Here is a 26,863-nt window from a genome sequence, read left to right as displayed (position 1 = left end):
TTCCTTGCTTGCTTTCGTTTTAGATATTCTAGAGTCTACTACCAAACAAAACTTCATAATGCAATCTTGGGTATATTCGCATGAATTAACATAAATAAACTTGTGAAAATCACATAAAAAGATTCACATGTTTCACATCAAATTTTCAAAATATTACTAATGTGATCTCATGAAATCATTTTGTGTTTGTTTGTTGACAAAAACAAATCATTTGATGTTGATGATTTAATTAAGCATGCGACCTCACATGTCGCTCATGAATTCGAATTGCATCAAACTGAGTTCAAGAACATAATTAAGAGTACGTACAGAAAAAGAATTAAACGACACAAGGAATCAAATCACTGTATTTACATTCATGTCAAGCTCTCTCTCGAACTCAACAACCATCTCCATGCTAAGCCACATAACCTAAACCGGCCCTCATGAATTATCTTTCGTCTAAACCAATCGACGTTTATATATGGAACAAGATACAAGTAAAACCATTAGACAGAATATTGTGGCTACAAACGTTAAAGATGTATGGTTGTGATATATGTTTTTATTTAATATTCATATAACTAGCCCAAAACAAACTAAACAAAGCCAGCCATTGATATAGATCTTCCAAGAAATGTCTTATAAACAAATCAAAAGCTTAAATCCATAAGAGTCTTGTGATTTGATATATTAATGTCTTTGTGTATTAAACATGTTTATACTAGTGGTCGGTATATCATTAGTTGTCAAATGTTTGGTTTTGTTTAACGTTTGCCAAGTGTTCTAATAATGCTCTTAATTAGCATACTAATCATAATCGGTAAAAAGAATGGTCCCGGAGAGAGAGAGAAGAAACGGTGTTGTAAATTTGTAATGTAACGGTGGGACGGGAAAAAATAGAGTAGGGAAGGGGAAGAGAGGCATGTGTTACTTGATTAGCTGTCCTCTTCTCTGCATTTACTCTTTGTGGGCCTGTAAGGCCCATTTCTCCTCCCTCTATCTTGTTTCCACTTTTTTTTTTTTTTTCCACAAAAGTTTTATTATTTTTTGAAACCAAATAAACCTCGTATAATCACTAAGATTGAGATTTGAGCGTTACTTATGGTTCTTATTTCCAATTTTTTTGGGTGTTGTGGGCCTTTTGAAACGAAAGATGTATATATTTTTTATTAATCATCATCTTCTGTAAACCTTTATGTGATTTGATTTGATATGTTGGAGTTAAATCGATGGTTTAGTTTTTGATATATAGTACTCACATTTGGTTAGAGCTCAGCTTTCTAATGTTTTTTGTTTCTACACCGATTTGTTTAATGTTAGAGAAACTACAAAGTAACATTAGTAACAGTATTAATGCTGTTGTTATATGTATGTACCTTTAAATCGTGGCTAATTTTAATTTCATAAATATATAAGTAACTTACTAACTCAACTAGATTTTAAATAATAACTTTTCATAATACATTGCTTTTGACTTTAAAATTTGTTTTATGAATTATAACTCTAATTAGTTTGTGATTTAATTAATTGTATTGATCTGTTATAGACTATTTATTTATATAAAAATAGTAAATAAATATCTGAAATGGAAAATCACCAAATTGTGTCGGTATTTTATATATATAAAAAAGATTTTGTATAAAATTTCCCGTAATATATGTAAATAGATATACACTATTTTTTGGTGAATAAATTTATTATAGCAAGGAACTAAATCAACTTGCATAATGCTATACACGCCCTTCTTTATTAATGGACTCTAAGTCTCTAATCAAAGCATATGGCAATTACATTATTGATTGTCCTATTTTACATATCATATACTTTTATCAAAATCAAATTAAAACCATATAATATAATTGATACCTTCTCTTTTGTCGGAATTTAAAATGAATATTTTATATCTTTAAAGATCTAATTTCTGGATGAAAAACTTTGGTTTTCAGCGCCTACAAAGTGCAAAGGTCGAAAACCAAAATTAAACAGAGCAAAAAAAAAAAAAAAAACAGAAACAAAAAAAGTTCTCTCTCTCTCCATTGATTTCTTCTACACAGACATCTCTACGAACCCCCAAACTCATATCTCTCTCTCTGTCTCTCTTTGCTCTTCATCGGATCTGACTTCTTCCCGAAAACCCACAATCTGATTCTTCGAATTCTTCAATTCAACGACAAAACCCCCAAATCACAAATTCCCCAACCAAAAGTTTCAATCTTTTGACTTTGAGACACACAAAAATTTAAAGTCTGCGTTTTTTTGGGGACTTTTGTTTCTGTTTGATCAAATTCACCGGCGAAGGAATTTTCCGATGGGAATGCCTTCGCTGGCTTCATTGCTACGACCATGAGCTACCACAACGAGGAAGAAGAGGAAGGAGACACCAACGATTGCTTCTACGAGTCTCTTGATCGTTTAGCTTCTTCCTCTTCTTGCTCTTGTTCCGCTTCTAACTCTGATTACGATTCCGAATCCTCTCCTCGGATCTCCTCCGCCGCTTCTCATGACTCTGAAGAACACAACGGTGGGGGTCGCCGCCGCCGATATCCATTCCCAGTTCCTCGGTTTCCAATGGGAGCCTCGAAGTTCGACGTTTGGATCTCTGAACCTGCTTCTGTCTCCGAGAGACGTTCCAAGCTTTTAAACGAAATGGGTCTTAGCCGTGACCCGGTTCTCTCCCGGTTAAAACCCGTTTCGGATTCCAGCTCCAAAGAAACCGGAGCCGGCAGCTCCGACATTTCCCGATCGATCTCGTGTAATCAATTGGCTCGGCGAGATCATGGAGAGTGTTTTGAAACTGTCGGCGGTTGTGCTTCTTGCATCGTGAGATCGAAATCCGACATTACCACTAGCCAATGTGGTGATCGTGAACGTCGATATACGTCTCTTGGTAATTCTTGTTCTTGTTCAGTCTCTAAACTCTCTGTTCGTCATCCTTCACATTCAGAGATCAGTAGAACCAGCCCACCATTTGTCAATTGCAGTTTGGGATCAGTTAGTGCTGATTCGTGTGAGAATTCATTGCGGTTAAATGGAGATACTGACTGTGTACTGAGCGAGAGTGTAGTGAATGAGGAAGTGGAAGTGTGTACTATAAAGAATCTTGATAATGGGAAAGAGTTTGTGGTGAATGAGATTCAAGAAGACGGTACATGGAAGAAGGTGAAGGAAGTGGGAACTGGAACACAGATGACGATGGAGGAGTTTGAGATGTGTGTTGGACATTCTCCCATTGTTCAGGAGCTTATGAGAAGACAGAACGTTGAGGATTCTGATAAGAACACGTCTAAGGAAAACGAAGACAGTGGGAATAGTAATAAGGATAATGCATCGAAGTCTAAGAAGAAAGGAAGTTGGTTTAAGAGTATTAAGAGTGTTGCAAGTAGCATGACTGGTCATAGCAAAGAGAGACGAAGCAGCGATGATAGAGATACATCGTCAGAGAGAGGTGGTCGGAGGTCGAGCTCTGCTACTGATGATTCTCAGGAATCTTCTTTTCACGGGCCGGAAAGAGTTAGGGTTAGACAGTATGGGAAATCATCTAAAGAGCTCACGGCATTGTACAAGACGCAGGAGATTCAAGCGCATAATGGTTCTATTTGGAGCATTAAGTTTAGTTTGGATGGTAAATATCTTGCTAGTGCTGGTGAGGATTGCATCGTTCATATCTGGCAAGTCGTCGAGGCTGAGAAGAAGGGAGAGTTGCTACTTGATAGACCGGAACTGTTGCTTTTGGCTAATAATGGGTCTCCAGAACCAACTACTATGTCACCAAGGAGAAGAGGGAGAACTTCTATAAGTAGAAAGTCATTGAGTTTAGAGAACATATTTGTTCCAGATTCTCTTTTCGGGCTTTCGGAAAAGCCCTTTTGTTCCTTTCAGGGACATGTGGATGATGTACTTGACCTTGCTTGGTCCAAGTCTCAGGTTAGTTAGTCACTTTATTTTCTTGGTACTGTTTGGAAGAAATGATTGGTAGAGAAGATTTATAAGTAAAAAAGCTTTCTATTACTTGTTTCCTCAGTATTTGCTTTCTTCATCAATGGATAAAACAGTTCGTTTGTGGAACTTGTCCAGCCAGACTTGCTTGAAAGTATTTTCGCACAGTGATTACGGTCAGTAGGTTCTGCACCAGCTGCTTTTAATTTTTCCGTCTTTTGGTACTTCAAATTTACAATGTGTGTTTTGATTATTGATTGGAACAGTGACTAGCATCCAATTTAATCCGGTCGATGATAGATACTTTATCAGCGGATCCTTAGATGCAAAAGTTCGCGTCTGGAGCATTCCAGATCGTCAAGTAGTTGACTGGTATGATCTTCATGAGATGGTCACTTCTGCTTGCTACACTCCAGATGGTCAGGTACACTAAATCTGTCAAGTTATTTAAAGTCAATTGTTTCCGCATCTCATGAAGCATCTTTAAAGAGTTTCCTTAACTTTCTAAAGAATTTCTGTTTAAACTTGAAGGGTGCGTTGGTTGGTTCATACAAAGGTAGCTGTCGCATGTATAGTGCATCAGGTAATGATGAAGTTCTTGTTGGGATTTTATATTGTTTTTTTTTCTGCTGTTTGTTATGCTTTAACACTAACTGATATTTACTTTTTCAGATAACAAGCTGCAACAGAAAAGCCTGATAAATTTACAGAACAAGAAGAAGAAAGCTCATCAAAAAAAGATAACTGGTTTCCAGGTAATGGTAATCACTTCTTCAGAAGCAAAATCAGATGAAACAAAAGACGTTGTTCTTGATGGCTCTAAAAGTTCCTTGCTTTGGTCTTATTTTATTCTCATTTCATACCTTAGTTTGTGCCTGGGAGCTCATCTGAAGTGCTTGTCACATCTTCCGATTCAAGGATCCGTGTTGTTGATGGAACTGATCTAGTTAACAAACTTAAAGGTAAACAGACAAACAATCGCCTTTCGAGGTTTCAAGCTTTGTCTTCTGTTTACTTCATTCACTAGCCAAAGTATTGATCTTTTCTGTTTTCATTTCATTTGACAGGGTTTCGGAATACGAGCAGCCAGATATCTGCCTCAATCACAGCAGATGGGAAATACGTAGTTTCAGCGAGCGAGGATTCGCATGTGTACATATGGAAATACGAATCCCCTGCTTCTCGGCCAAGCAGAAGTAACAACAACAAGAACGTGACGGTCACAAACTCTTACGAGCATTTCCATAGCCAAGACGTCTCTGCAGCCATCTCATGGCCCGGAATGGCTTCAACAGAAAACTGGGGAACTCAAAACAGAGCCGGGTTTAACGGAAACACCAATAATTTTGACAATGCCTCCACAGCTAACCATCCGCCTACACCCGTAGACCAGCCAGGGGCAGTGGACCGATTAAACAGTCCAAGGAACGGGATCATTTCAAGCTCAACAAACGGATACTTTTTCGATAGAATGTCAGCGACTTGGCCTGAAGAGAAACTGTTGTTTGGAAGGAACAGAAGTGGGAATCGTCTGAGTACGGATTTCTCGTCGTCAAATGGAAACTCAGGGAATGTATCAGCTTCTTGGGGAATGGTGATTGTCACTGCAGGTCTGAGAGGAGAGATACGAACGTTTCAGAACTTTGGTTTGCCCATTCGGATTTGATAAAAAGTGTACAGAGTGAAGAAAAATCGAGTGAGGTTTGTATGATTGTTAGCGAGCTTTTTTTTTTTTTTTTTTTTCCTATTCTTCTTTGTTACAGATTCGTTTCCAGGAAAATGGAGAGAAAAAAAAGAGAGAAAGAAACTATACTGATCATTGTAGAGTTATAGACACGAACAGAGAGATATGTTTATTGATTTGGATACAAAGAGAGAGAAAAAAAAAAAAAAGGAAAATTCTTTTGCATCTCTTCTAGTCAATATAGTTTCTTTTGCTTTTTATTAAGGCCCATGTAAGCTTGACACGGCCCATTTATGTTTTTATTTTATAAAACTACGAAACGTTGTCGTTTTCGTTGTGAAATTTAGTTAAAGCAGCTTGTCTCTTTAGGTTGTTGAGTTTGGTACTAAAACCCTAAAAACAGAGAATTTAGCGTTGTTTCTTCTTCAACAGACCAAAAAATGGGCAGGAAGAGAAAGCACAGCGAGACTGTTGCGGCGGCACCGGTGAAGAAGGACGATTCTGCTCCGGAGAGACCTAAAAGGACTCTTTTGGGTTGGAAAGATAAGAACGAAGATGCTGAGGACTCTAAACCTGCGTCTGTATTCAGGAATAAAGAGAAGGTTCTCGTTACTTGTTCCCGTCGAATCAGTTTCAGGTGAATCGTGTTGAAATTTATATTGGGTTTGATTTGGTTTAATGGTTATGAATCATTGAGTAACATTGTTTATTCGTTGGAAGGTATCGGCATTTGATGTTGAACATGGTGTCACTTCTACCTCACTGTAAGAAGGATAGTAAGGTGGAAGCTAAGAGCAGTAGAGGTGCCACTCTTAATGAGCTCATCGAGCTCAAGGGCTCTTCTTCCTGTTTGTTTTTCGAGGTAAAGTTTCAATCTTTTTTGCCTACCTTAATTGCAGAACCAGTTAATGTTCTATGGTCTGATCTTCTTAGTCTTAAGGGTTTTTTACTCAAATTCTTATCAGTTCTCCTAAAAAGTTTAGTATGATATGTAACTTGGTAAAAGTTTCATACCATTGATGATAGGAACAAAGAGCATAACTGATTGGATTCTTTTTGTCTGGTTCAAAATGGGCTCTTTAGTCTCTCTGTTTTAATGTCATCATGTCTGGATTTACTTGTCACTGTGCAATCTGTGGAGTATTAAACTGCAAAATTATCTTCTTGATTTCTTCCAAGAAACTGAAGTTAGTACGTGTTTGTTTGTTTTCGTCTTCAGTGTAGGAAGCACAAAGATCTTTACATGTGGATGGTCAAGTCCCCTGGTGGACCTTCCGTTAAGTTCTTGGTTAATGCTGGTAATGTCTCCAGCTTCTCTTATTTGGGTTTCAAAATAAGTGACAAAAGCTGGTGGATCTAATCATATGTTGGGTAATGATGAGTTTATCAATTTGTATCGTCTCTGAGTTGTGTTTCTGTATGGTGAAGTTCACACAATGGAGGAGCTGAAACTCACTGGAAATCATCTGAAAGGTTCACGCCCACTTCTGACATTCTCATCCAATTTTGAAAAAGATGCACACTGGAAACTTCTTAAAGAGATGTTAACTCAGGTCATTCTCACTTTTGAATTGTGGACATGTCTTTTGTTGTCCCTGTTAGTTTGGTTTATATCTTGAAAGTTTTAACATTATAATGAGTTTTGTATTTTGCTTCTAGATTTTTGGAATTCCCGAGGGACATAGGAAGTCTAAACCTTACCATGATCATGTGTTTGTTTTCTCCATTGTTGATGACCATATATGGTTCCGTAATTACCAGGTTGGTTGAAAATTTAGCATCTCTCAGAGATCACCTGCTCTCATTTCATTTCAGTTTGGAAACTTTTGGTTTTACTAGCCAAGGTTTGTTTTTTCTTTCGTTGCAGATATCGGTACCTCATAACGAGTCAGACAAGATTGCACGAGGCGATCTGGATAAAATGACTCTTATTGAGGTCAGGCCATGACTATATTCTAACACTAATTTGCATAATTATTATGAAATAGTTGTTGACTGAAGTAAAAACCTGATGACAGGTTGGTCCAAGGTTTTGTTTAAATCCAATTAAGATATTTGGAGGCAGCTTTGGAGGTCCAACGCTTTATGAGAACCCATTCTACGTTTCTCCAAACCAGGTACTGGGTTCTTCTTCTATATGCAACTTGATGAGACCACATTGCTGCTATATGATTCTCTGTCAAAGTTCTCATTTTTTCAATTTCGTTGCCTTTTAGATTCGAGCTTTGGAGAAAAGAAATAAAGCCGGGAAATTTGCTAAGAAAATCAAGGCGAAAACAAGAAGAAAGATGCATGAACTCTCAAACCCATTGGAGCCTGGTGAATTTACAGACATGTGGAAGGATGAATGATAAAATTCGACCAAAGTGTTTTTTTTTTTTTTTTTTTTTTGCTGTTGTAAACTTCTAAATTCACAACACAATTTTGTCTTTACTGTTTTCTTCTCTCTCTCTTTCTATCGAAAAGTGAGATTCTTTTCTTGCAAATTAACACAGTTCTCTAAGTAAAGATGCAAAGCAAAGCAATTTTATTTCTTTATCATCGTCATAAGGCTATTTAGTATTTACAAAAACAAGAGAGTACATAAAAAAGAAAACGCAACAAGAAGCAAGAGTTACGAAACTCGAAGCAAAATTAACGAGAATTAGCCAGCGCCCAGTTAGCTTCACTTCCTCTTCTAGGGATACTAATGATCTTAGAACAAGCATCAACTTTGAAATTAGCTCCACAAAGAACACCTTCACTATCAATCCTCGCCATTGCCTTCATCTTATTAGTCGGATGTTCAAAGCTCTTTAGCCCTTTCTCACTATGAAACATACACCCTGCAAAATAAAAAAAAAACACACACCATCAAGATCTCAAACTCAAAAGTTTCTTTCTTTCTTTAAATTATGAAAATCTTAAGTTTTGCTTTACCAGTAGGGAAAGGAGCAAATGATTTAGCACAGCCTTGCTTTATGATCTGAATATCATCAGACATTACAACAGATCCATCTCCAGAAATTCCCCAGTAAAGACTCTCTCCTCCATCAGAACTCAAAGCTGAGAAAACAGAGGAGCTTTGAGAATCGTACACAACGAAAGCGAAGCTTCCCTCAAGACCTCTGAGGACTTGATCAGCTGGATAAGGACCACGATCACGAAGTGTTCGATAAGCTTCGATCACAAACATTGCCTCGTTTGAGTTCTGCCCAGATAAACCGTATTGTCGATTCAATGTACAGAGGTTGCTCAATCTCCCTAGAAACATACAGTAGATCCCATCTAGTCCACAGAACAACCTGAGAAAAAACAAAACCATTAGATTTATGAATCTGTGAATCAATAAGTTGGATTTAGAGATTTGATTTGTGGTTTTTATATATACCTCTGACGGAGAGAGGTTTCTTGGCGAGCGTAAGCTAAGACGGCGGAATCGCCGAAGTTCATGGAGAAAGCGGTGTTTTGGTGACGAGAGAGGAAGTCGGAGAGAGTTTCTCCGGGAAGTTTAGGGGTTTCGCCGGAAACATGAGACGCCGGACTGTTGAGTTCTTCCGGTGGGTGAGCAAAAGTTTTCTGAAATATTGCCAACATTTTCTTCTTTCTTTCTTTCTTTGAATAATCAAATGTATGAAATGAATGTTATGTTTTTGTTGAAGGAAATGGAAGGTTTATTTATAGGTGCGAGATTATTATTACACGGGATGCTGACTTGGTTTTTAAGATAAGACTGACATGTCTGACGTGTTCTTATCCGTTTCTTTCTGTAAGAATTCTACCCATAGTTTTATCTTTTTTTTTTTAAAATCTGGTAGATAAATAAACAAATTGTGAATCCAATGATGATTAGATATTTAATATGACGATTCTTTGGACTGATCTGATTTTTTAACGTGCCACTAGGTCTGGACGTTATGATATTCGGGTTAGATTCGGGTCGGATTTTTTAGATTCAGATTTTTCGGGTTTAGAAAACTAAGATTCATTCGGGTATTTTAAAACTTCGGATTTGGATCGGATTCGGATCGGGTATTTCGGGTTCGGATTCGGGTTTACTTGAAATATCTAAATATTAAAAAAATTTGTATCCGATTCTATGCAAAAGTATTGAAAATACTCAAAATTTTTATAAATTTTAAGTATTATATACATGAATCTAACTAAAAGTAGTTAAAACACCCGAAAATATCTTAACATCCGAATAATTTAAACACTTAGATTATTACAAGTATAAATATTACTAATATATTATATTTATGTATTTATATTTCGGATATGTTCGGGTTCAGGTTCGGATCGGATTCGGATTCGGGTTTTCGGGTAGTGAAGTTTATAATCCTTTCGGATATTTTAAAATTTTGGATTCGGCTTCGGATCGAATTTTTCAGGTCGGATTCGATTCGGTTCTTCGGATTTGGATATTATGTGCCACGTTAAAAAAGTATGATTTTTTTTTTTTGTCAAGTTGGAAAAGTGATAGGATATTTTTGACAGCCAATGAGAAAGTCGTATGATTAGAATCATATGAGATATTTTGGATATCACGATATTTTATGGTGCATGAATGTAGTAACTTCGAAGATATTTTTAACTTTTGGTAATTAGTATTTTTTCTTTACTTATTACTAGTATATGTTTATGATCAATCTAAATTTAATGAAGAATTCCTATTGTAACTATATCCTCAAATCTCGCATTCAATCCCAACAATTACTCATTCCTTTTAAACAATTCAGACCTAAATATTTTTGATCCACTCATGACTCATAGCTTCAGAAACCTATTTCTCTCGTAACTTTTTTTCCCTACATAGAGATTATGGAGTATATTGTGGATGATATATCAGATAGCACATGTATGGTGACACCAATCTACTATTCGAGAGAAACAACTCAAGATCGTCAAACTTTTTTGTTTGATTTTGAAGTTGTCTACACAAAAGTGCCTGAGCCAAATAGTGATGGAGAAGCTGACTACATGTCCAATAAGGTTAAAACAAGGACTACAAATCAACTTCAAAGATATGGTCGAGACGAGTTCATTGGTCAAGATGTGGAACGAATAAAAGCCACAATCTACGAAATTCTCTATGAAATTGGTGTTCCTCCTTATCGAGGGATCATGAAAACATTTGCTGAAGAAATCGAATGCATATTGAATTCACCTCTGGAGAAATTGGAGAAGATCAAAGTAAAGATCGAAGTTGTTGCACACACGTTTCCTGAAGATGAAATCGATGTTGAAGGGTATTAGTTTCAGTGTTTAAAGAACTTGAAAGTAGATCGTTACAATGATTTATTATTTTGCTTCTTGGTTGTTTTCAGTTTTCTTTTTTTTACTTTTACATTCTATAATGTTCGAAAGACTTAGGTTATTTTGCAAAATTTTGAGTGTTATCTATCACCAAGAGTTAAGGTTTTTGTTATTATGCAGTTGAAGTTGTAAAACTTCTTAGATTAACTAACTCATGTCATGATTCTCTGCGGTAAAGTGATCCGGAAATATCTTCTATTACTCGCACAACTTGAAAAATCAAACAGATACAAATCAATACAAAATACACTAACCGGTAAATCCAATCTCAATCAGGTTCATACAAACAGGGTTGTTTATCTATACCTTGGATCAACAAAGCCGGCTACGAGAACGGCCACAATGGAGAAAGATTTCGGTTGGTTCTAAGCACCCGCGGAGTGAGTTGTGACCAAGCTGAGCTCTTTCGTTATCTCCAAATCCAAAAATCCGACCACCTTGAGTGACCACAATGGTGTGATACAAACCAGTGCTAACTTGAGAGACACGGTGTGGTTTCAGACACTCCAATACTCTTGGCCTCAGAACTTTGTCTGAAACTCCTCTGTCCGGGAACCCAAGGCTTCCAAACCCCATCCACCCAAATCCATACAATAATCCACCTTCCACCAAAACAAAAGTCTTCCTTTTTCTTGCACACACCTGCAAACAAAAGTAGAGTCATGCATGAATAGGGCTATCTAAATCCGGTTTTAACTGATCCTAAACAAGTCAATAACTCCATACATACAAAAGCAAACACATTCAGCTTCATTTTTCTTTTCCAAAACCGAAAAGTAAACTGTATGTAACCTCGATATATATTGAAAATCATCGAAACTAAAATATGTTTTGCTCTAAACAGATCCCGACCCAAATTTTGATTCTACTTGAAGTGATCCCTTACTTATTAGAGACCGCTCAAGATCTTAGAGAATACAGGAAAAGGGTATAAAGGGATCATTATCTCAGACATTGAGATGAAACATATGGGGGAAAAATCTGACCTGGACAGCTAGGCAATTCTTGAGATTGACCAAAACTTGAGGAGTGATCTTGTCATTTTCGTCTCCATGGCCTAGAGCACCGCAGTAACCTTTACCCCATGTGTAGACCTAAGTTTCAGAAAGAATAATTAAAACAAGATTTCTTTTGATTTCTGAGACCAAATGGAGACAGAACGATATAGAAACAAAGAACTTACACGGCCATTGGAATCAAGTGCCACGGCATGTTCATCGCCAGCAGAGACACGGAGTATATGAATACCTTTTCTTTTAAAAGCCTGAATAACACGCGGCTGGAGCTCGTCCTGTTGCTCTCCATGACCAAGACAGAAGTTAGAACCAGAGCCAAACGAGTAAACCGAGCCATCCTGTGTTACAGCTAAAACATAGCTGGGTCCAGCTGCGATTTGCACCACAGGGCCAATGTTTTTAAGAAACTCAACAACTTTGGGTGCTGGTCTGTCCATAGTATCGCCATGACCAAGCTGCCCATGTGTATTTGATCCACAAGTATACGCATGCCCTTCTCTTGATAGAAACACAGTGAAGTGAAGCCCAGCAGCCACCTGGTATAGAAGATGAGTTTATAAATGTTCGTTAGAACCAATTTAGGAAATCAATTGGTCTAGATAGGGTTGGTATCAATTTTACCTGCTTACAAGGAGTCCCCTTCAAAACCTCAACAAGCTTAGGCCTAAATATTGGACGGCTAGTATCTAAATGACCACAGCAATGCGATGAATTATCCCCACAAGTGAGAACCTGCGCCACATTTTAAAAATGAGTTGTTGGTAAGTGATTATGGCAAGCGACAATATACTCATAGGATAGGTATTAAGTAAAACAGCTACCAACCTCTCCAGATTGCAATACGAAAGCAGAATGGTTCTGTGTGGCTGAGACTTGAGCCACTTGTGCAGGGAACGGAAACTCTATAGGCGTAAATGCTACGCATTGAGTAGTTTCAGGGCCATGAGCAAGAACACCGGACAAACTTACACCACAAGAATAAACCTTTGAGTTGTTGATTAGCAAAGTGTGATACTTTCCTGTTGCAATTTGCATCTGCAGAAAGAATGAAAGAAATGCATTTGAGACTTCTAAACCAAATTAACCAAGAATGAACATAGCATTTTGAGCTATATTCCTAAGACTTTCTTCATAGCAACTTCACTGAACTACCTAAAACTATATGAAATGAAGGATTCACTGATAGAAGCAATGACAGAAAGCAAATGAAATCATACTTTGCCTTGAGAGGTTTCAACCATATCTGAGGATTGCTCAACTGACTGTAAGAAACTCAAAAGCCGCTTCCAGTTTCCCTCACAATTGGCAAAGAGCTCTTTCTGTGTAGTCAAACCCATTCCCACATAGACAGGATGCATAGAGCAAAGCTGAGACGCCGCATAATCAGCTAGTGATCTGAATTTTAAAGGGTAGAATCCATGGCTCCCTCCGAAAACCTTAGAGGTCAATTCCAAGCTAAGTAGATCAACCGCACTAAGCTTCCCAGAGGTCAACACCTCCAAGATCAAATGAGAAGGAAGATCCTCGAACGAAATCAACCAGTTTCGGTCAGCCATTTTATTCCTTCCTAATTCTAAGAACAGAGTTTCAAAATGACCTAATCGAACACGTAAAAGACGAGACTTTGGGTGGCTTCAAGCTACAAGAGGGTCAGATTTTGAGGCGAAATCTAGAGCAATTGAAGTAGCGTATGAAGAAGACGTTGGATGGTAGAAAGAGATAAGAAATTGAATAGGAAAACGGAGTTATAGATGAGAATCTCGCAGTTGGTCTATTCGAAGATCGAAAACTAATCATGAGAAGGGTCAGATCGCAAGAATCAATCCACCTGAACACGCCAGATTCTTCGAAATTTACCTGCAATCCACAATCAATCAGCTAAACAAATCACCCAAAAAGGAGAAAAATTTCGATTGAAAACAGTACAATTGAGGAGAAATCGTGAGGAGAAGAAGAAGAAAAGAGGTTACTGGTGATAGATCCTTACCTGGAAAGCAAAAGGTCTTGACTTTTTCGGTGCCCACTAAACAAATGAAACCAAAAAGTCTAAAAAGAGCATTTTTATAATAGAAAATGGTGAAAGACGTGTGAGAACGAATAGAAAAATGAAGGGAAAATTCAATCTCTTGCTTCTTAAGCTTCTTTCGTGGCGATTCTTCCTCTCTGTTTGCCTTTTGAGGCTTGCTTAGTCGTCGTCTCTTGACACACTCTGTTTTGTTCTGCTTCACCACTTCCTTTTATTGGTAAATTATTTTAGTTTTTTACTATTAACTTTTTCTTTATTCTATTTTACCAAATCAAGTTTTAATTGTTCTCCGGTTTCACGAAATTCTCCGGTTTAATTTTTTGGTCGGAGATTTGACACGTGGACATGAGAAGCTTACACACTCACGCAAATAATCGGGCCTCCATCGTTTGGGCTTTAGGTTATAATAATGGGCCCAAAAATTATATAGTCTCTCGTAACAGAGCAATTTTTACACAAGACAAAGAAGAAGAAGAAGAAACAGAGAACTGATTGATGCGAAATTGGACGAATCTTCATCTTCCTTTTACTCTTAATCAGGCTTGTTTTTCAATTCCATGACTTAAGGGTTCTCGTATTTGCTCGAAAGATTCAAGGGAAAAACTAAAGAGGTAAGTCATTCTAAACATAAATTTGTTGTGAAGAATTATAATTTCTTGAAGCTAATCGTGTTCAGAAAGTGAAGGAAGAGAGAAAGTTTTTGGATTCATACAGTTTCGCTAGATTTCTAGTTGTTTCTAATAAAGAAATTGATACAGGAGAGCGAGCAAGAGAGATGGAGGAGGAATATGTTATGATTGATCTTGATGAAGTTTCAAGGCACATTGAGATTCCATCAGATGCTCCTTATACTTTATCAGTTAGTTCAAATCCAAATTCTTTAATTTGAACTCTTTGCATTGGTTTTGTTTTGAGATTGTTTATTATCCTCAGGGTTTGGATACAATGAATCCGGTGTTGACCATTGATGGCAAAATCAAGCTGGTAATTATCAGTTGCAGTTGTTAAAGTTACTCTTTTGTTTAAACCATTCTTTTAATCGTGTTAGATTTGATGATCTCTCAGGTTGGAGAATATATTGAAACAATTGGTACATGCCTTGCTTTCTCTGAAAAGGGTTAGTTTCACTTTCTCATAGACATGGAAACAACATCTTATTTGAACATTGTTTCAACTAGTTCTGAATATTGAGTTGCGGTTTCTTCAATTTTTTTAATTCTTTTTTGCAGAAGAAGTTTCAGCAAGTGAAAACAAGAAGAAGATAGTTGAACCTGTTGCAAAACTCCACAAGATTCTTAAGTTTAGATTAGCAGCATTAGAAAATGATGATGGAGAAATAAAAACAAACACTTTGTAAAAGTTTTTCCCTTGTTCAAGTCACAAGTTCCTCGTCTCTTTCTACTATCTTCAACTCTCTTTTTTTAGGTATTGTTTGGACTTGCTTATTGGCAATAAGTTATTGCCAAACTTCACAAGATTCTTAAAGTTTAAGTTAGCATTCGACAATGAAAAATGGAGAAACAAAAAAAGAAAACAATTTGTAACAAAACAATTCTCCTGTTGAAGCCTTTGGAGTTTGTAGTACATATCACACAACAAGACGTACTGGATTACACACCAACAAAAGTAACACAACAAGGACACCAGCATTTCTCATCAAAAAAAATCAATCTGTTGTTGTTCCACAATTTTTTTTTTTTTGATAAACCACACACAAAAATGTTACAAACAACAACATAGGTCTTGAAGTTAATGTTGTAAAAGCTACTGATCTGGAAGTCTGTCTTTCAGGTAGTTCAACACAGCTTTCGTTCCTCTTTCTAGAATTGGCCTCCTGATGCTGTTTAACGAATGTTGGTGAAAATGAAAAATCAATCAATCTGGAATGTTATTGTTTATATATTAATGTATCAGTTTTTTAAATACCTTCTTAATGGGTTCCCGTCAAGTCGTAGAACCTCAAGTGTAGGCTCAAGCAAACCCTAAGGAACAACACAGGACTTGTTATTACATATATTATACATTTCTATGTTTCAGTTAAGAAAAGCAACAGAGACTTACCAGTTCTGGAGGAAGACTCGAAATGTTGTTGTTGGATATGTCCAGATGTTTGAGTGAAGTCATGTTCTTGATACTCTGCATGGGAAAAACAGATCCAATGCAATAACATTACATGACGACTTTGGTTGAATAGCTGATTGATGCCAGGTTACACTAATTTCGAACCACAGATTCAGCAGAGTAAATACCACAAAGTAGAGCATATAGCTATATTACCTTCGGAATCGATTGAAGTGAATTCTGGTTCAAGTCAAGGATAATCAGGTTAGATAAGTTGAGAATATCTTCAGGGACTTCAGATAGCTGGATTCGACTGTCAAGTGAGGTATAAGGTATAACGTGTCTTAAACCAGTGAATAATAGATGGACAAAGAATAATATAAAGTATCATAACCAACCTCAAATAAAGCTCTTGCAGTTGTGGCAAGTGGCAAAACTTAGGATGCTCTCTGAAGGAAACTGCATTACCACTTAGGTCTAGAATCCGAAGCCCAGAGACTGCTTGAAACCCATCCAGTGGAATCTTATGAGCAAATAAAAAATGTGATGCATTAGCTCTTGGTGGAAGCTATAATCAAATATTTAAATATTATTCTCTTTGAACATCACTATACCTGCGTCAGGGGATTATTATCCAACTTCAAGCACACAAGATTGGGAAGTGACTTCAAGATTGCACCAGGCCAATCTTTAATCTTGTTCCTTGACAAAATTAAAGTCTGCAATTACAAAGATACTATGAAATTTCTGACAGTAATTGATAGATTTTATGTAGCAAAGGCAAATGTAGCATCTTCTTTATATGTAGAAACTAGAAAGAAGATTTATGGGAAAGCCATAACCTGAAGGGAAACAGATGTAGAAAGTTGAGCAGGCAATTCCTCGATAGAGTTCTTAGAAAGATTAACTTTCGTGATCTCACCAGATTCCCAAACTTCTGAAGGGACAGCACTCAAGTTGAGACCTTCCAGAGAAAGTTCCTGAGTTTTGTGCAATCAGTTAAGACAATAATTTCTAGTTTCTATCAAGAACATGGAATTCTTAACAGGATGGTGCTCAGATCTGTGGTTTCACTTACCTTTGAAGAAATGGACATACGAGCTGCTGAAGCAATCACATTTTCCTTTGTTGGAGTGCTTGCACTTGTTTCTATAATTGCAAACCTTTTACAGTTAGAAATGACCACTTAGATGAGAGACAAAGAGGGATGTTGGACCAAAGTACCTTCACTATTAGAAAGGCGGCTCCTAAGATACTTCAATAGAGCAGCTGTAGGACCATTTACTAATGAGCTGGAGAGCAAACAAAAAAGAAAGAATTATTGGCCTCTTCAAGTAGCAATCAAATTAAGACCAGGCAATCAAGAAACCAGACAGAGACAGAGTAAAACGAAACCTTCTAAGAGTTCTCAAAGGATTGCCAACAAGCACAAGCTTTCTCAGAGTAGTCATGTTTCCTATAAATGTGAGGAAAAGAAGTTTTATGCTAATAGCTATTCTTATGATGCCATATGTAAATTTATTAGCAAGCAGGGTATGCAGAAATGGTTAGTGATGTTTGCTAATCATACCGAGCTCAGGATGCAATCCTGTCAAGGAATTATTTGAAAGATCTAGGTACGAGAGCTTCAATTTACATGCCCCAACTGGATATTCCTTGAGCTGAAAATTGGGAGAAAGCACAAGTGTGTAGACCATTGATTAAAAGCAAGTGACTGTCACTAGATAAAGGTTTAATAAAACAAAAGAGTGTCAGAAAATAATATCCATCAAAGAAATTAGCACAATACTTGATTAGAACGAAGATCCAATGTTCCTAGACGTGATAGATCTCCAATCTCGGCTGGTAATGTTGATAGCGAGTTAATTCTGGAATTAAGTACAGAAAGAAGAATGTCAGAAGTGATTCCATGTAATTCCAAAAAAATCTTTTTGAATAAACCGTAGTAGAAAATGACCCCAAATAGAACTCCACAAGAGAGGAGCAATCGCCTATTGATGGTGGAACAGACAAGATTTCTGCGTGAATCAAATACGAAAACAATTTCAGCAACTACATACGAGAATCAAGTTGGCTATTACTGGAGCAAAAGGTATCGCAGAAACATTATCTTCTCAGTCTACACTTACTGTTCTGATGAAGGTCAAGCCTAATAAGACGCGAAAGGCTTCCGATATTTTGTGGCAGACCACTCAGCATATTCTTCGCTGCAGAGTTAAAAGATATTAAAGTGTGTCCCGGAGTCTTTCAACATGTAAGAAACGCAAAAGAAAAGTTGAATATCATTACATGCATTAAGTTCTGTAAGCATGGTCCATGATGCTATGTGGTTCTCAGAGAGAGCTGTGAGCCTGTTTCCCTGCAATAGGTTTACACAGGTAAATCATCTTGCTATACCCTACCATTGCTTTCTTCCAGGCCGGCCATGCTGGACTTGGAAGATAGTGAAAGAAGAAAAAAAGCAAAATGCTAAGTAGCCACTTTAGACTTTAGGAGGAAATCGACACTAATACCTCCACATCCAGTTTAGATAATTTCGAACAGTTCACCATGTCTTCTGGCAAACTGGAAATTTGATTATTTGAGGCCTGTGGATAACAATAAGCACAATCATTTCCATGAAAGAAGAAGTAAACAAAAATCAACTGAACTTCCTTAACATAGAACAACCTTCAAATCGGATAAGTCTAAACATCTCCCAATAGATTCTGGCAATTCTTTAAACCGATTGCTTGAACAGTCAAGCCTGAAGCGATAAAAAGGAGTTTAATCAATTATGAACTGTGTGGGTTCAATGAGTCCAATGCCCTAATCTAAGTCAAACCACAGAAGTTTATGACAGGATGGAGATAACCTACTTGACAAGAGAAATTGCTGAACCAATTTGTTCAGGAAGTTCTGTTATAGAGTTAAAAGACACATCCAAAGACTTCATCGCAGTAAGCCTACAAATGGGTTAAGAGAACAAACACATTTGAACATCACCAAGCTGAACAGAGTGGAACCCAAGTAAAAAGATCCAGATACTTACTCCCCAATAGCTGCTGGAAGTTGAGAGAGATTATTGTGACTGACATTTAGCACAACCAAACAGGCAAGGTTCTTCAGATCTTCTCTTAAAACCGCAATGTCATTATGAGCCAAGATCAACTTCTGCAAATCAACAGCCTGCCAGATGGGGAAATTAATCCATTCAGGAAACAACTTGATCACAGGAAAATGCATTAGAAAAGGATTGAAAAGATGGAAAATTTGGATCACCTCCCACCAGTTTTCTCCTTCTCCGGTCGTTTCCAAACATTGATATACCTCAATAGGTACATCCCTGAAAATTGAATCTCAAATCAATATGTATAAAACAAAGACTTTGCATCTCTCATATACAATGAGATCTCGTGACCAAGCAATAGGATCTAACATCGAACGTTCAATAATAATTTAGAAAAGACGAAAACTTGGCTGAGTCTCGATCAAAAGATGATAGATATTCACATTCTTACACAATTCGAAAAACTAAAACAATCTAATCCCACAAAAATCTGAAATTCAATTCAATCGAAAGAAGGGAATAGGGGGATGAAATTTAAGAAGACTAAAAAATGGATCATACTTGAGAGAGCGATTGGAAAGATTCAGCGAACCAGACGTTCGAGCCGCTTTCAGAATCCGATCCATTAAAACTCTCTCTCTCTCTCGCGTTCGTTCGTTCGTTCGTTCGTTCTTCTCCGTCGTTACCACCAGTTGGTCCACCACTCTCCTTCCGGAAAGTTTAATGCTTTAAGAAAAATTCACCAAATTTGATTTCATTTTAAATTAAGAAATGATATAAGCTAAGAGGTTGTTATTGGTTTATTAATTTGTAAATCCATAGGATTTGAAAATCTCTATTAATTATGAAATCAAGATATATGGATTTTGAAATAACATGTGTTTACCCATGGATTTGAATCCTTCTATTTTTCTCTTTCATTTCCATTCAAATCCATTTAAAACATAATTTGGATTCTCAAATCCAAAAACAAATGACTAAACGAATAACATAGGATTTTAATTAGTATTTATAAATCATATAACCAATAACACATGATTTTAATTAGGATTTTAAATTCAATGATTGAATAACAAATGATTTTTGTTTGGATTTCTAATTCTTCATAAATCCATGAACCAATAACCCCTCCTAAAGTTCGTATTTTCCATTAAAGTAGAGCTTTACTTGATTTGTGGACCGGTTTTTAAAACTCATTTGTCAGTCATACAGATACAGCCATGGAAATGCAATTACCAGCTGCCTAATCCTCAATCTTTGTCTCTGGAGTACTTACTTATTCTTAAATAACTTTCCCTTATTTAACTTTCTACTTGGGCAAGAAAGTTGTCTTATTCAACTTTATGTGAAGCTTTTACCAAACCAAAATAGATTTCATTATGAGTGAGATTTATTAGACTCGTGTTTCATGGACACTTAAACATGCATCTCCGGTGTAGTGGGTGCAAGAGCTTCCGTCATTGCTCCTTTGTCTGACATGTGCTTGTCTTCTCCTGATGTGAAAGGTGGACAATGTGGACAGCTTGGTGGGTTATAGTAGTGTGGTGGGTACGGATTGCAACCACCTGTTTGGCACCCAGAACCGTAGCCAGGAACTGTGATACCTGGAATCGTAAAACCGGGAATCTGTGCGCCTGGAACTACTATGGGAGGGATTGTTGCGCCTGGGACAACTACACCGGGTCCACCACTAGAGCCCTGTCCTATTCCGATACCAATCCCTTCGCCTGGAGCTCCCGTGACTGGACCGCAATTGGGTTGGCCAGACCCGGATCCTATTCCTTCTCCAATGCCAATACCTGTACCACCACCAGACCCAATTCCTTCACCAAAGCCGCTGCCACCACTAGACCCAATTCCTTCTCCAAAGCCACTGCCTCCACTAGAGCCAATACCTTCTCCAAAGCCACTGCCTCCACTAGAGCCAATACCTTCTCCAAAGCCAATGCCTCCACTAGAGCCAGTTCCTTCCCCAAAGCCACTCCCTCCACTAGAGCCAATTCCAACGCCATAGCCAACACCAGACCCACCACTTCCGTAGCCCCTACCTACACCATATCCCATAGGCTTAGTTGTGTGGTCTGGATCTTCCTCTTCCAGTTCACTCGCCATGGTCTGCATTATCTGATCAGGCTTGATTTTGTGCGCAGGATGTTTTGATTCACCAGACATGGACTGCAGTTTATGGTCAGGCTTGACCTTGTGCTCAGGATGTTCTGATTCACCTAACAAAGACTGGAGTTTATGGTCAGGCTTGACCTTGTGCTCAGGATGTTCTGATACACCCGACATGGACTGGAGTTTATGGTCAGGCTTTTCCTTGTGCTCAAGATGTTCTCCCAACATGGACTGGAGTTTATGGTCAGGCTTGACCTTGTGCTCAGGATGTTCTGATTCACCCAACATAGACTGGAGTTTATGGTTAGGCTTGACCGTGTGCTCAGGATGTTCTAATGCACCTAACACGGACTGGAGTTTATGGTCAGGCTTTTCCTTGTGCTCGGGATGTTCTGATGCACCCAACATGGACTGCAGTTTATGGTCAGGCTTGACCATGTGCTCAGGATGTACCTCATGATCTGGGTGTAGCACAGCCATTCCAGGCATCATTTCATGGTCAAGATCTAGCTTACTTGGCTTCATCATAGGGAGATCCTTCAGAATCCTGCGTGCGAAAGTTGAACTGAAGAAGCATAGTAAGAGGACGAACACAGAGCATATGCCTTGGTGTCCCTGTGCCATTATTTCTATGTAATAAGTTGATCCTGCTGTACATTTCAGATAAATGATCCCTCATGCTTTTATAGGAGATACGACTTTTACTTAATAGAAAACACATCCCGTAAACGCAAGATGCCTTGCTGAAAATACGCATTAAAAATCGATTCACAAACATAGCATGACAGAAGTAAGAAATAACTATTTTTGATAACACAAATCGTATGTTCAGCAACTTCAACTCTCCAAGTTTCAAAACCTTATTACGATTATTTGCAAACAAGAAACTACATCAACACAATCTCTTGGAAGAAGAAGTCATTATAACAAAAACAAACACAAAAAAAAAAACTCAACTGAGATTCTTCTTCTGAGCACTACTAGGTAGATATAGATTTAGACACTATCACCATCACCTTGTGACTCAGCAGCTCTCAAACTCTCAGCCATAGCACGAGCCCTGTTCTGAGTTTGTCTTTCTACAGCAACCATGTATAAACCTAAACAATTATGGGTTTAAGAAAAGAGTCTCAGAGAAACAAAAACCCCAAAATCTGTAAGATCAAAATGTGGGAAAAGATGGATCGATCGATCATACCAATTGCACTTCCGATAGCACAACCCCATAAAATCCTCATTGACCACTTATCGTTGATAATTCCTCTCGATCCCATACTTTTTCTCTGCAATAAATCTTTCAAAGCTAGTTTCAAACCACTAAAAACGCAAAATTTATGATTCCAAAACAGCAAATCAAACTCAAAATCCTGACGAACTCTGCTAATTAAGAGGAGAAACAAAATTCGTGGGGTTTCTCGTAGCGTAAATTAAGGCACTGTGGATGAGCATAAGGAATGCGAGCTTACCAGAATTACTCGGTGACCAGAAGACTGAGAATCGAGAAAAATGACGATGAGAGGAAGAAGAAGAAGGAACGAGGACGGAATTAAAAAAGGAGCTAATTTGTAAATTTAAAACAAGGAGTGCTATTTGGTAAGATATAACTTATAAAGGGGTTAGTCAACAATAAATGAAACTTAAGTTTGTAGGTCACACTTTTTTCTTTTTTCTTTCTCGACATGTAATTTTGTTTTACTAGTAATAAAAATTTCTGAATAACAATAGCACATGTAATGTGGAATCTTATCGACTCAAAAATGTTAAATTTAATTTGCAATTTAGCTCTTTGCACCAAAAAAAAATAAAATAAAAAAATTTGCAATTTAGCTCTTCGATTTTCAAACTTATTTTAAAAAATAACAAAAATTTGTCAGTGTCTTACAAGCGAGTTTGGAGGAAGCAAAGGCGCTGGCTTTTCGTAGTTAATGTATTTCCCTACTTAACTAATTTTCTTTTGCAAAATAATTCTCAATTTGGTTCTCTTCTTCTTCTTCTCCGTTTTGATTTTACAAGATTCCATCTTTCGAAAGCAAATACCTAATTCTCGATTCTCGATTCCGGTAAGCGAACTCTTACACTCTCTCCGTCTCTACTCTTTTGCGTCTCGCATTGCTGATTATTGGAAATAGATTTCTTTGTGGTGTAATGCGGTTTCAAAGTTGGCTCTTTTTGAAAGATTCTTTCTTCTGTTCTTCTTTAGTCTGATTCTCAAGGTTTCACATTCTTTGCTTTGATTATGCGTTTCCCTAATCGACACCGAGTAAAAATTCGTGTTTTTGGACTTGTTACTATGCCATTGATTTGCTTCACTTGTATTACTTTACAACTCTCAGAAACGATCATTGATTGACTTGTTAGAGGTAATTGAGCAGTTCCATGTATCTACTTAGGTCGGAGATATAATGCCTGCCAGGTGTTTGTTCGATGCAATTTTGCGTAGCACATTGAAATTTTGACCCAAGCTATCAAAAATTACAAACCATGTTTAGTTTCCTAGTCAGTGATAGTTATTAGGAAGATGATTGAAACTAGCTTTTTTGCAGCTTCAAATGGATAGCATTTTGGTTGTAATGTAGTGAACATTTTTCATTCAGCATTCTACATTTTTGCATAGCTACTGTTGTTAACCAAGCCATTTGTTTTGCACTGTGAATTAGTGGGAGGAATGTCTATGATTGCAAGCTCTTCGAATAGTGATCCTGATTCAAGAAGCTTACAAGTGCTTCTCGATGCCTTTGGTTCTCGTTTTTCGCTTGATGACATTGCTGCTGCTTATTGCCAAGCAAGTCAGAATGTCGATGTAGCTGGTGAGATTCTCTTTGCAATGACTGAAAAGACGCCTCAATGTGACCACGTTGAAATGAAGAACGAAACCTCAAAACCAAGTCAGGTCTATGTTCCCAAGGAAGTTCGACGACAAGAGGATAGCAAAGCCAAAGTATGGAGGCCGAAGAGAAATTCTATATCAGTTGGTACTGTTTCAAGTGTTATCGGTAAGGAGTATGCTAGAACCAGGCCTATATCAAATGCTCCCAGAGAAGCAACTAAGCCAATGAAGATAGACTCAAGGGATATTCCAGAAACTGAGATATGGAGTGAAGAAATGCCAAAGAGTAACGAGCCAAAGACAAACAGGGCTCCAACTGATGTGGAGGAATTTATCGTTAAGATGCTTGGAGAAGGCTTTCAAGCTAGCCAAGATGTCATTCACCAGGTTCTTGGTAAGCATTCTCTAGCTTTCCTTGAGTCTGCTTTACATATTTTTCTTCTTTAATAGTGTATTGGTTACCTTAGCTGCTAAACTTAATCTGCTTTTCTACCAAACTACCAGGCGTATGCGGATATGATGTGAAGAAGGTAAGCCGTAAGCTGATGCCTTTAGCTCTGAAAAATAATGTTTTTTGTTTCTTTTCAGCGTTTTGCTTTCCCAGATGCCTTCATTATCTTACTTTTTCTAATATATTTTTGTTTTACCTTTTCTTATATTATATATTCCCATACCTTGAAGCTCATCAAGATGACCACCAGCTTAATTATGACCTGTGACCTTTATAGTTGCATCACTCTTTATTTGAGCTACTTTAACAATTTAATTACAATTATAGCCTTGAGCCACTTTGACAATCCTTTTCTCTGTCTTGGTACTACTGCTGACTAAAGCTTGAGATAAAGTTGACTTTTCATACCCACTGTCGCCTCTAATTTTGATCACTTGATTGTTAGTGGTATCTCTATAACTCTTGGCATATGGATCTTGTGAGTATTTCATTTGATCTTGCTTTGGTTCTTCTTCTTTTGGCATCCACACTATCTTCTTCATTATATTGCAGAGTACGGAGAAACTGCTTGACTTGTCTGATACCAAGAAATATGCTGATGTTGGAATTTCCAATGAAGTTGTGAGCTTTTGTTATGACTTTAAGTTTGGTCTTTGTTATAGAATAGCATCTTCTTCTAAATCTGACTCTGTTGCTTTGTTTCCCTTTTTATATAGATGTCAAAAGTTGATCCTCAAAGACAAGAATCTACATCCTGCAACCAAGTGGAACTGCAAGAATTTTCTCAGAGGCACGTTTTTCCTAGTCAATCTTTGTACCGAACCCTTCCCTTGGCAATCCTTTTGATTTTTTTTCCTCTTCGAATTGCTTTCTGTGATGATGCAGTGATGGAGCAAGAACCTTTACAGGTTCAGAGGAAGGGCGTAATGCTAAGAATGGTCTTGAAAAGGAAGTTTTAGAAGCTTTGTTCTCAGGTACGGAAAGATATGTGGGAGAACCAAAAGTAACTCGACATTTTGGAGAAAGGAGACCAAGAGTTGCTGGTCGTCCTGTTTTTAAACCTCTGGAGGACCCTTTTCAAGAGAGAGTAGTTGCTGTAAAAAAATCGTCCAATACATCTAAAGAAGGTAACCATGCCATAGTCTTACATACACGTTTATTCTCTTGTTCCTCAAGCATTTCCTCAACTATCTATTTTTCTCCTTTGATAGATGAAGATGAAAATGAGTTTAAGGCACATCGTAAAGCAGTACGTGAGCATTTGAATCAGATGAAAGAATATTATGGAGCTGTAAGTATTTGAGATAATAAGGATTCATTTGCCCGATATACCGTTATATGTTTGTAATGGCTATATGATATGCCATGATGTGATGGTTGCATAACTAAACCTCTTCCTTCTTGACAGGCTGCAGAAGCATTCTCCAAAGGAGAAACCGAGCGAGCACACAGACTCGTGGAGAAGGTACAATTTGGAAAGAAATTTTTGGTTGAAAGTGATCAATGTCTTTCTTGTCTTCTATATAACAACTATATGATATCTTCCACAATATGTAGGGACACTTTTTTGGACAAAAAGCCCGAGAAGCGGATGACAAATCTATAGCAAAGATGATTGATGTCAAGTCAGTTAATTTCTCAATCCCTTTATTATCAGTCCTCTTTATCATTTTCTTCTGTATAATCCATTGGCAGGAAAAGTTCATAAAATTTAAAACCATGGTTATAGGAAAGACGATGATTCGACTTACGAGGAGGACGAGGTAGTGACAGTGAATGTGAATGAACACGAAACAAAGGAAGCACTTCGTCTTCTCAAGCGCCAACTAAATTACTTCTCTGGCATTTCATGTAAGGTTTTAAATCCCTCTCTTTAAACCTTTTTTGTTCTATCAGAAACAAATCTAGTCTGTTTGATGAGTTTGTATTCTATTTCTGATTTAGCTTTTAAGTACCTCAGAGTCGCATTGGGTGACAAAAAGGAAGATTTCAAGAGCAAACGAAAGGTGCTGTCTTTACTCATCTGTTTTCATCTCTTAAAAGAAGGTGAAGTCTTCATCTCTGAAAAGAACTTGAAATTGCTTCTATTTATGTTGTTTTCTTAGCATATCGTTAAGCTGCTGGAGGGAGAATCCATTGCTTGGACTGAAGAAGATAGCGGCCTCGTGATGATGATTCGTGTTGATAAGATTGACCCCAAGAAATTGAGTTTTGCCAAGAAATAAGAACAACATTGGTCAATTCTTTTGCTTCATTCTGTTAGAAATTGACTGAACCGTTTGAAGCATTATGATTTTTAATGTAACCAAACAAAGATGGATTTTGCGGAAATATGATTTTTTGGTTTTAGAATCGAAGAATGATCAAGCCTTGTTACAAACAGGTAATAGAATAGAAATAAGACTAAGCTCTGAAACA

At 37.4% G+C, this 26,863-nt stretch overlaps 10 protein-coding genes across 19 annotated transcripts; 5 read left to right on the top strand and 5 right to left on the bottom strand.

Moving 5' to 3' along the window:
• Window positions 1-1,979: 1,979 nt before the first annotated feature.
• LOC9321155 (WD repeat-containing protein 44) lies at window positions 1,980-5,811 on the top strand. Its single transcript, XM_002885043.2, has 7 exons — window positions 1,980-3,906; window positions 4,004-4,094; window positions 4,185-4,342; window positions 4,450-4,501; window positions 4,591-4,673; window positions 4,787-4,880; window positions 4,986-5,811. The coding sequence occupies exons 1-7, from the start codon at window positions 2,326-2,328 to the stop codon at window positions 5,582-5,584; spliced, it is 2,658 nt and encodes an 885-aa protein (XP_002885089.1). The 5' UTR covers window positions 1,980-2,325; the 3' UTR covers window positions 5,585-5,811.
• An 84-nt stretch (window positions 5,812-5,895) lies between these two features.
• LOC9319011 (ribosome biogenesis protein BRX1 homolog 1) lies at window positions 5,896-8,105 on the top strand. The gene is made up of 8 exons (XM_002885042.2): window positions 5,896-6,239; window positions 6,323-6,464; window positions 6,822-6,900; window positions 7,031-7,155; window positions 7,262-7,363; window positions 7,470-7,538; window positions 7,621-7,719; window positions 7,819-8,105. The coding sequence occupies exons 1-8, from the start codon at window positions 6,043-6,045 to the stop codon at window positions 7,951-7,953; spliced, it is 948 nt and encodes a 315-aa protein (XP_002885088.1). The 5' UTR covers window positions 5,896-6,042; the 3' UTR covers window positions 7,954-8,105.
• A 1-nt stretch (window position 8,106) lies between these two features.
• LOC9321154 (stem-specific protein TSJT1) lies at window positions 8,107-9,244 on the bottom strand. The gene is made up of 3 exons (XM_021030639.1): window positions 8,973-9,244; window positions 8,522-8,886; window positions 8,107-8,427 (listed from the first exon to the last, which is right to left on the bottom strand). Exons 1-3 carry the CDS (start codon window positions 9,176-9,178, stop codon window positions 8,237-8,239), a joined length of 762 nt encoding a protein of 253 aa, XP_020886298.1. The 5' UTR covers window positions 9,179-9,244; the 3' UTR covers window positions 8,107-8,236.
• Window positions 9,245-9,891: 647 nt separating this feature from the next.
• LOC9319010 lies at window positions 9,892-10,983 on the top strand. Its single transcript, XM_002885041.2, has one exon. The coding sequence runs from the start codon at window positions 10,403-10,405 to the stop codon at window positions 10,835-10,837; it is 435 nt and encodes a 144-aa protein (XP_002885087.1). The 5' UTR covers window positions 9,892-10,402; the 3' UTR covers window positions 10,838-10,983.
• An 82-nt stretch (window positions 10,984-11,065) lies between these two features.
• Window positions 11,066-14,419, bottom strand: LOC9321153 (ultraviolet-B receptor UVR8). 3 transcript variants are annotated; one of them, XM_021031180.1, is made up of 8 exons: window positions 14,378-14,419; window positions 13,419-13,435; window positions 13,131-13,308; window positions 12,739-12,948; window positions 12,535-12,645; window positions 12,081-12,449; window positions 11,884-11,991; window positions 11,076-11,539 (listed from the first exon to the last, which is right to left on the bottom strand). In XM_021031180.1, exons 3-8 carry the CDS (start codon window positions 13,269-13,271, stop codon window positions 11,210-11,212), a joined length of 1,269 nt encoding a protein of 422 aa, XP_020886839.1. In that variant the 5' UTR covers window positions 13,272-13,308; window positions 13,419-13,435; window positions 14,378-14,419; the 3' UTR covers window positions 11,076-11,209. The 3 variants fall into 3 exon arrangements, with proteins under 3 accessions (XP_020886837.1, XP_020886838.1, XP_020886839.1); XM_021031178.1 differs by lacking the exon at window positions 14,378-14,419 and adding an exon at window positions 13,901-14,109 and having other exon boundaries at window positions 11,066-11,539; window positions 13,131-13,770; XM_021031179.1 differs by lacking the exon at window positions 14,378-14,419 and having other exon boundaries at window positions 11,066-11,539; window positions 13,131-14,109.
• A 32-nt stretch (window positions 14,420-14,451) lies between these two features.
• Window positions 14,452-15,345, top strand: LOC9319009. 2 transcript variants are annotated; one of them, XM_021031182.1, is made up of 5 exons: window positions 14,452-14,550; window positions 14,698-14,798; window positions 14,873-14,923; window positions 15,005-15,056; window positions 15,175-15,345. In XM_021031182.1, exons 2-5 carry the CDS (start codon window positions 14,715-14,717, stop codon window positions 15,294-15,296), a joined length of 309 nt encoding a protein of 102 aa, XP_020886841.1. In that variant the 5' UTR covers window positions 14,452-14,550; window positions 14,698-14,714; the 3' UTR covers window positions 15,297-15,345. The 2 variants fall into 2 exon arrangements, with proteins under 2 accessions (XP_020886841.1, XP_020886840.1); XM_021031181.1 differs by having other exon boundaries at window positions 15,169-15,345.
• A 119-nt stretch (window positions 15,346-15,464) lies between these two features.
• LOC9319008 (plant intracellular Ras-group-related LRR protein 6) lies at window positions 15,465-19,804 on the bottom strand. The gene is made up of 21 exons (XM_021031177.1): window positions 19,611-19,804; window positions 19,262-19,325; window positions 19,032-19,168; window positions 18,859-18,945; window positions 18,671-18,746; window positions 18,514-18,588; window positions 18,290-18,359; window positions 18,130-18,207; window positions 17,958-18,018; window positions 17,790-17,868; window positions 17,571-17,661; window positions 17,396-17,456; window positions 17,225-17,292; window positions 17,079-17,149; window positions 16,843-16,980; window positions 16,615-16,719; window positions 16,399-16,523; window positions 16,217-16,313; window positions 16,001-16,075; window positions 15,866-15,921; window positions 15,465-15,779 (listed from the first exon to the last, which is right to left on the bottom strand). The coding sequence occupies exons 1-21, from the start codon at window positions 19,673-19,675 to the stop codon at window positions 15,704-15,706; spliced, it is 1,755 nt and encodes a 584-aa protein (XP_020886836.1). The 5' UTR covers window positions 19,676-19,804; the 3' UTR covers window positions 15,465-15,703.
• Window positions 19,805-20,232: 428 nt separating this feature from the next.
• On the bottom strand, window positions 20,233-21,834 carry LOC9319007 (aspartate, glycine, lysine and serine-rich protein). The gene has a single exon (XM_021033115.1). The coding sequence runs from the start codon at window positions 21,789-21,791 to the stop codon at window positions 20,466-20,468; it is 1,326 nt and encodes a 441-aa protein (XP_020888774.1). The 5' UTR covers window positions 21,792-21,834; the 3' UTR covers window positions 20,233-20,465.
• A 115-nt stretch (window positions 21,835-21,949) lies between these two features.
• On the bottom strand, window positions 21,950-22,724 carry LOC9321152. 2 transcript variants are annotated; one of them, XM_021033116.1, is made up of 3 exons: window positions 22,634-22,724; window positions 22,366-22,461; window positions 21,950-22,267 (listed from the first exon to the last, which is right to left on the bottom strand). In XM_021033116.1, the coding sequence occupies exons 2-3, from the start codon at window positions 22,439-22,441 to the stop codon at window positions 22,164-22,166; spliced, it is 180 nt and encodes a 59-aa protein (XP_020888775.1). In that variant the 5' UTR covers window positions 22,442-22,461; window positions 22,634-22,724; the 3' UTR covers window positions 21,950-22,163. The 2 variants fall into 2 exon arrangements, with proteins under 2 accessions (XP_020888775.1, XP_002882940.1); XM_002882894.2 differs by having other exon boundaries at window positions 22,366-22,450.
• Window positions 22,725-23,050: 326 nt separating this feature from the next.
• LOC9319006 (putative nuclear RNA export factor SDE5) lies at window positions 23,051-26,791 on the top strand. 6 transcript variants are annotated; one of them, XM_021030709.1, is made up of 12 exons: window positions 23,051-23,227; window positions 23,825-24,388; window positions 24,499-24,524; window positions 24,998-25,063; window positions 25,162-25,235; window positions 25,331-25,572; window positions 25,657-25,736; window positions 25,854-25,910; window positions 26,003-26,070; window positions 26,175-26,296; window positions 26,390-26,451; window positions 26,551-26,791. In XM_021030709.1, the coding sequence occupies exons 2-12, from the start codon at window positions 23,833-23,835 to the stop codon at window positions 26,668-26,670; spliced, it is 1,473 nt and encodes a 490-aa protein (XP_020886368.1). In that variant the 5' UTR covers window positions 23,051-23,227; window positions 23,825-23,832; the 3' UTR covers window positions 26,671-26,791. The 6 variants fall into 6 exon arrangements, with proteins under 6 accessions (XP_020886368.1, XP_020886369.1, XP_020886370.1 ...); XM_021030710.1 differs by having other exon boundaries at window positions 23,052-23,227; window positions 24,998-25,066; window positions 26,175-26,301; XM_021030708.1 differs by having other exon boundaries at window positions 23,053-23,227; window positions 24,998-25,066.
• Window positions 26,792-26,863: the final 72 nt, after the last annotated feature.

This window comes from Arabidopsis lyrata (assembly GCF_000004255.2).
Source record: "Arabidopsis lyrata subsp. lyrata unplaced genomic scaffold ARALYscaffold_3, whole genome shotgun sequence".
In the NCBI taxonomy this organism is placed as follows: domain Eukaryota; kingdom Viridiplantae; phylum Streptophyta; class Magnoliopsida; order Brassicales; family Brassicaceae; genus Arabidopsis; species Arabidopsis lyrata.
Note: the sequence above shows the minus strand (reverse complement) of the source record. Positions and strands in the feature narration are given on the sequence as shown.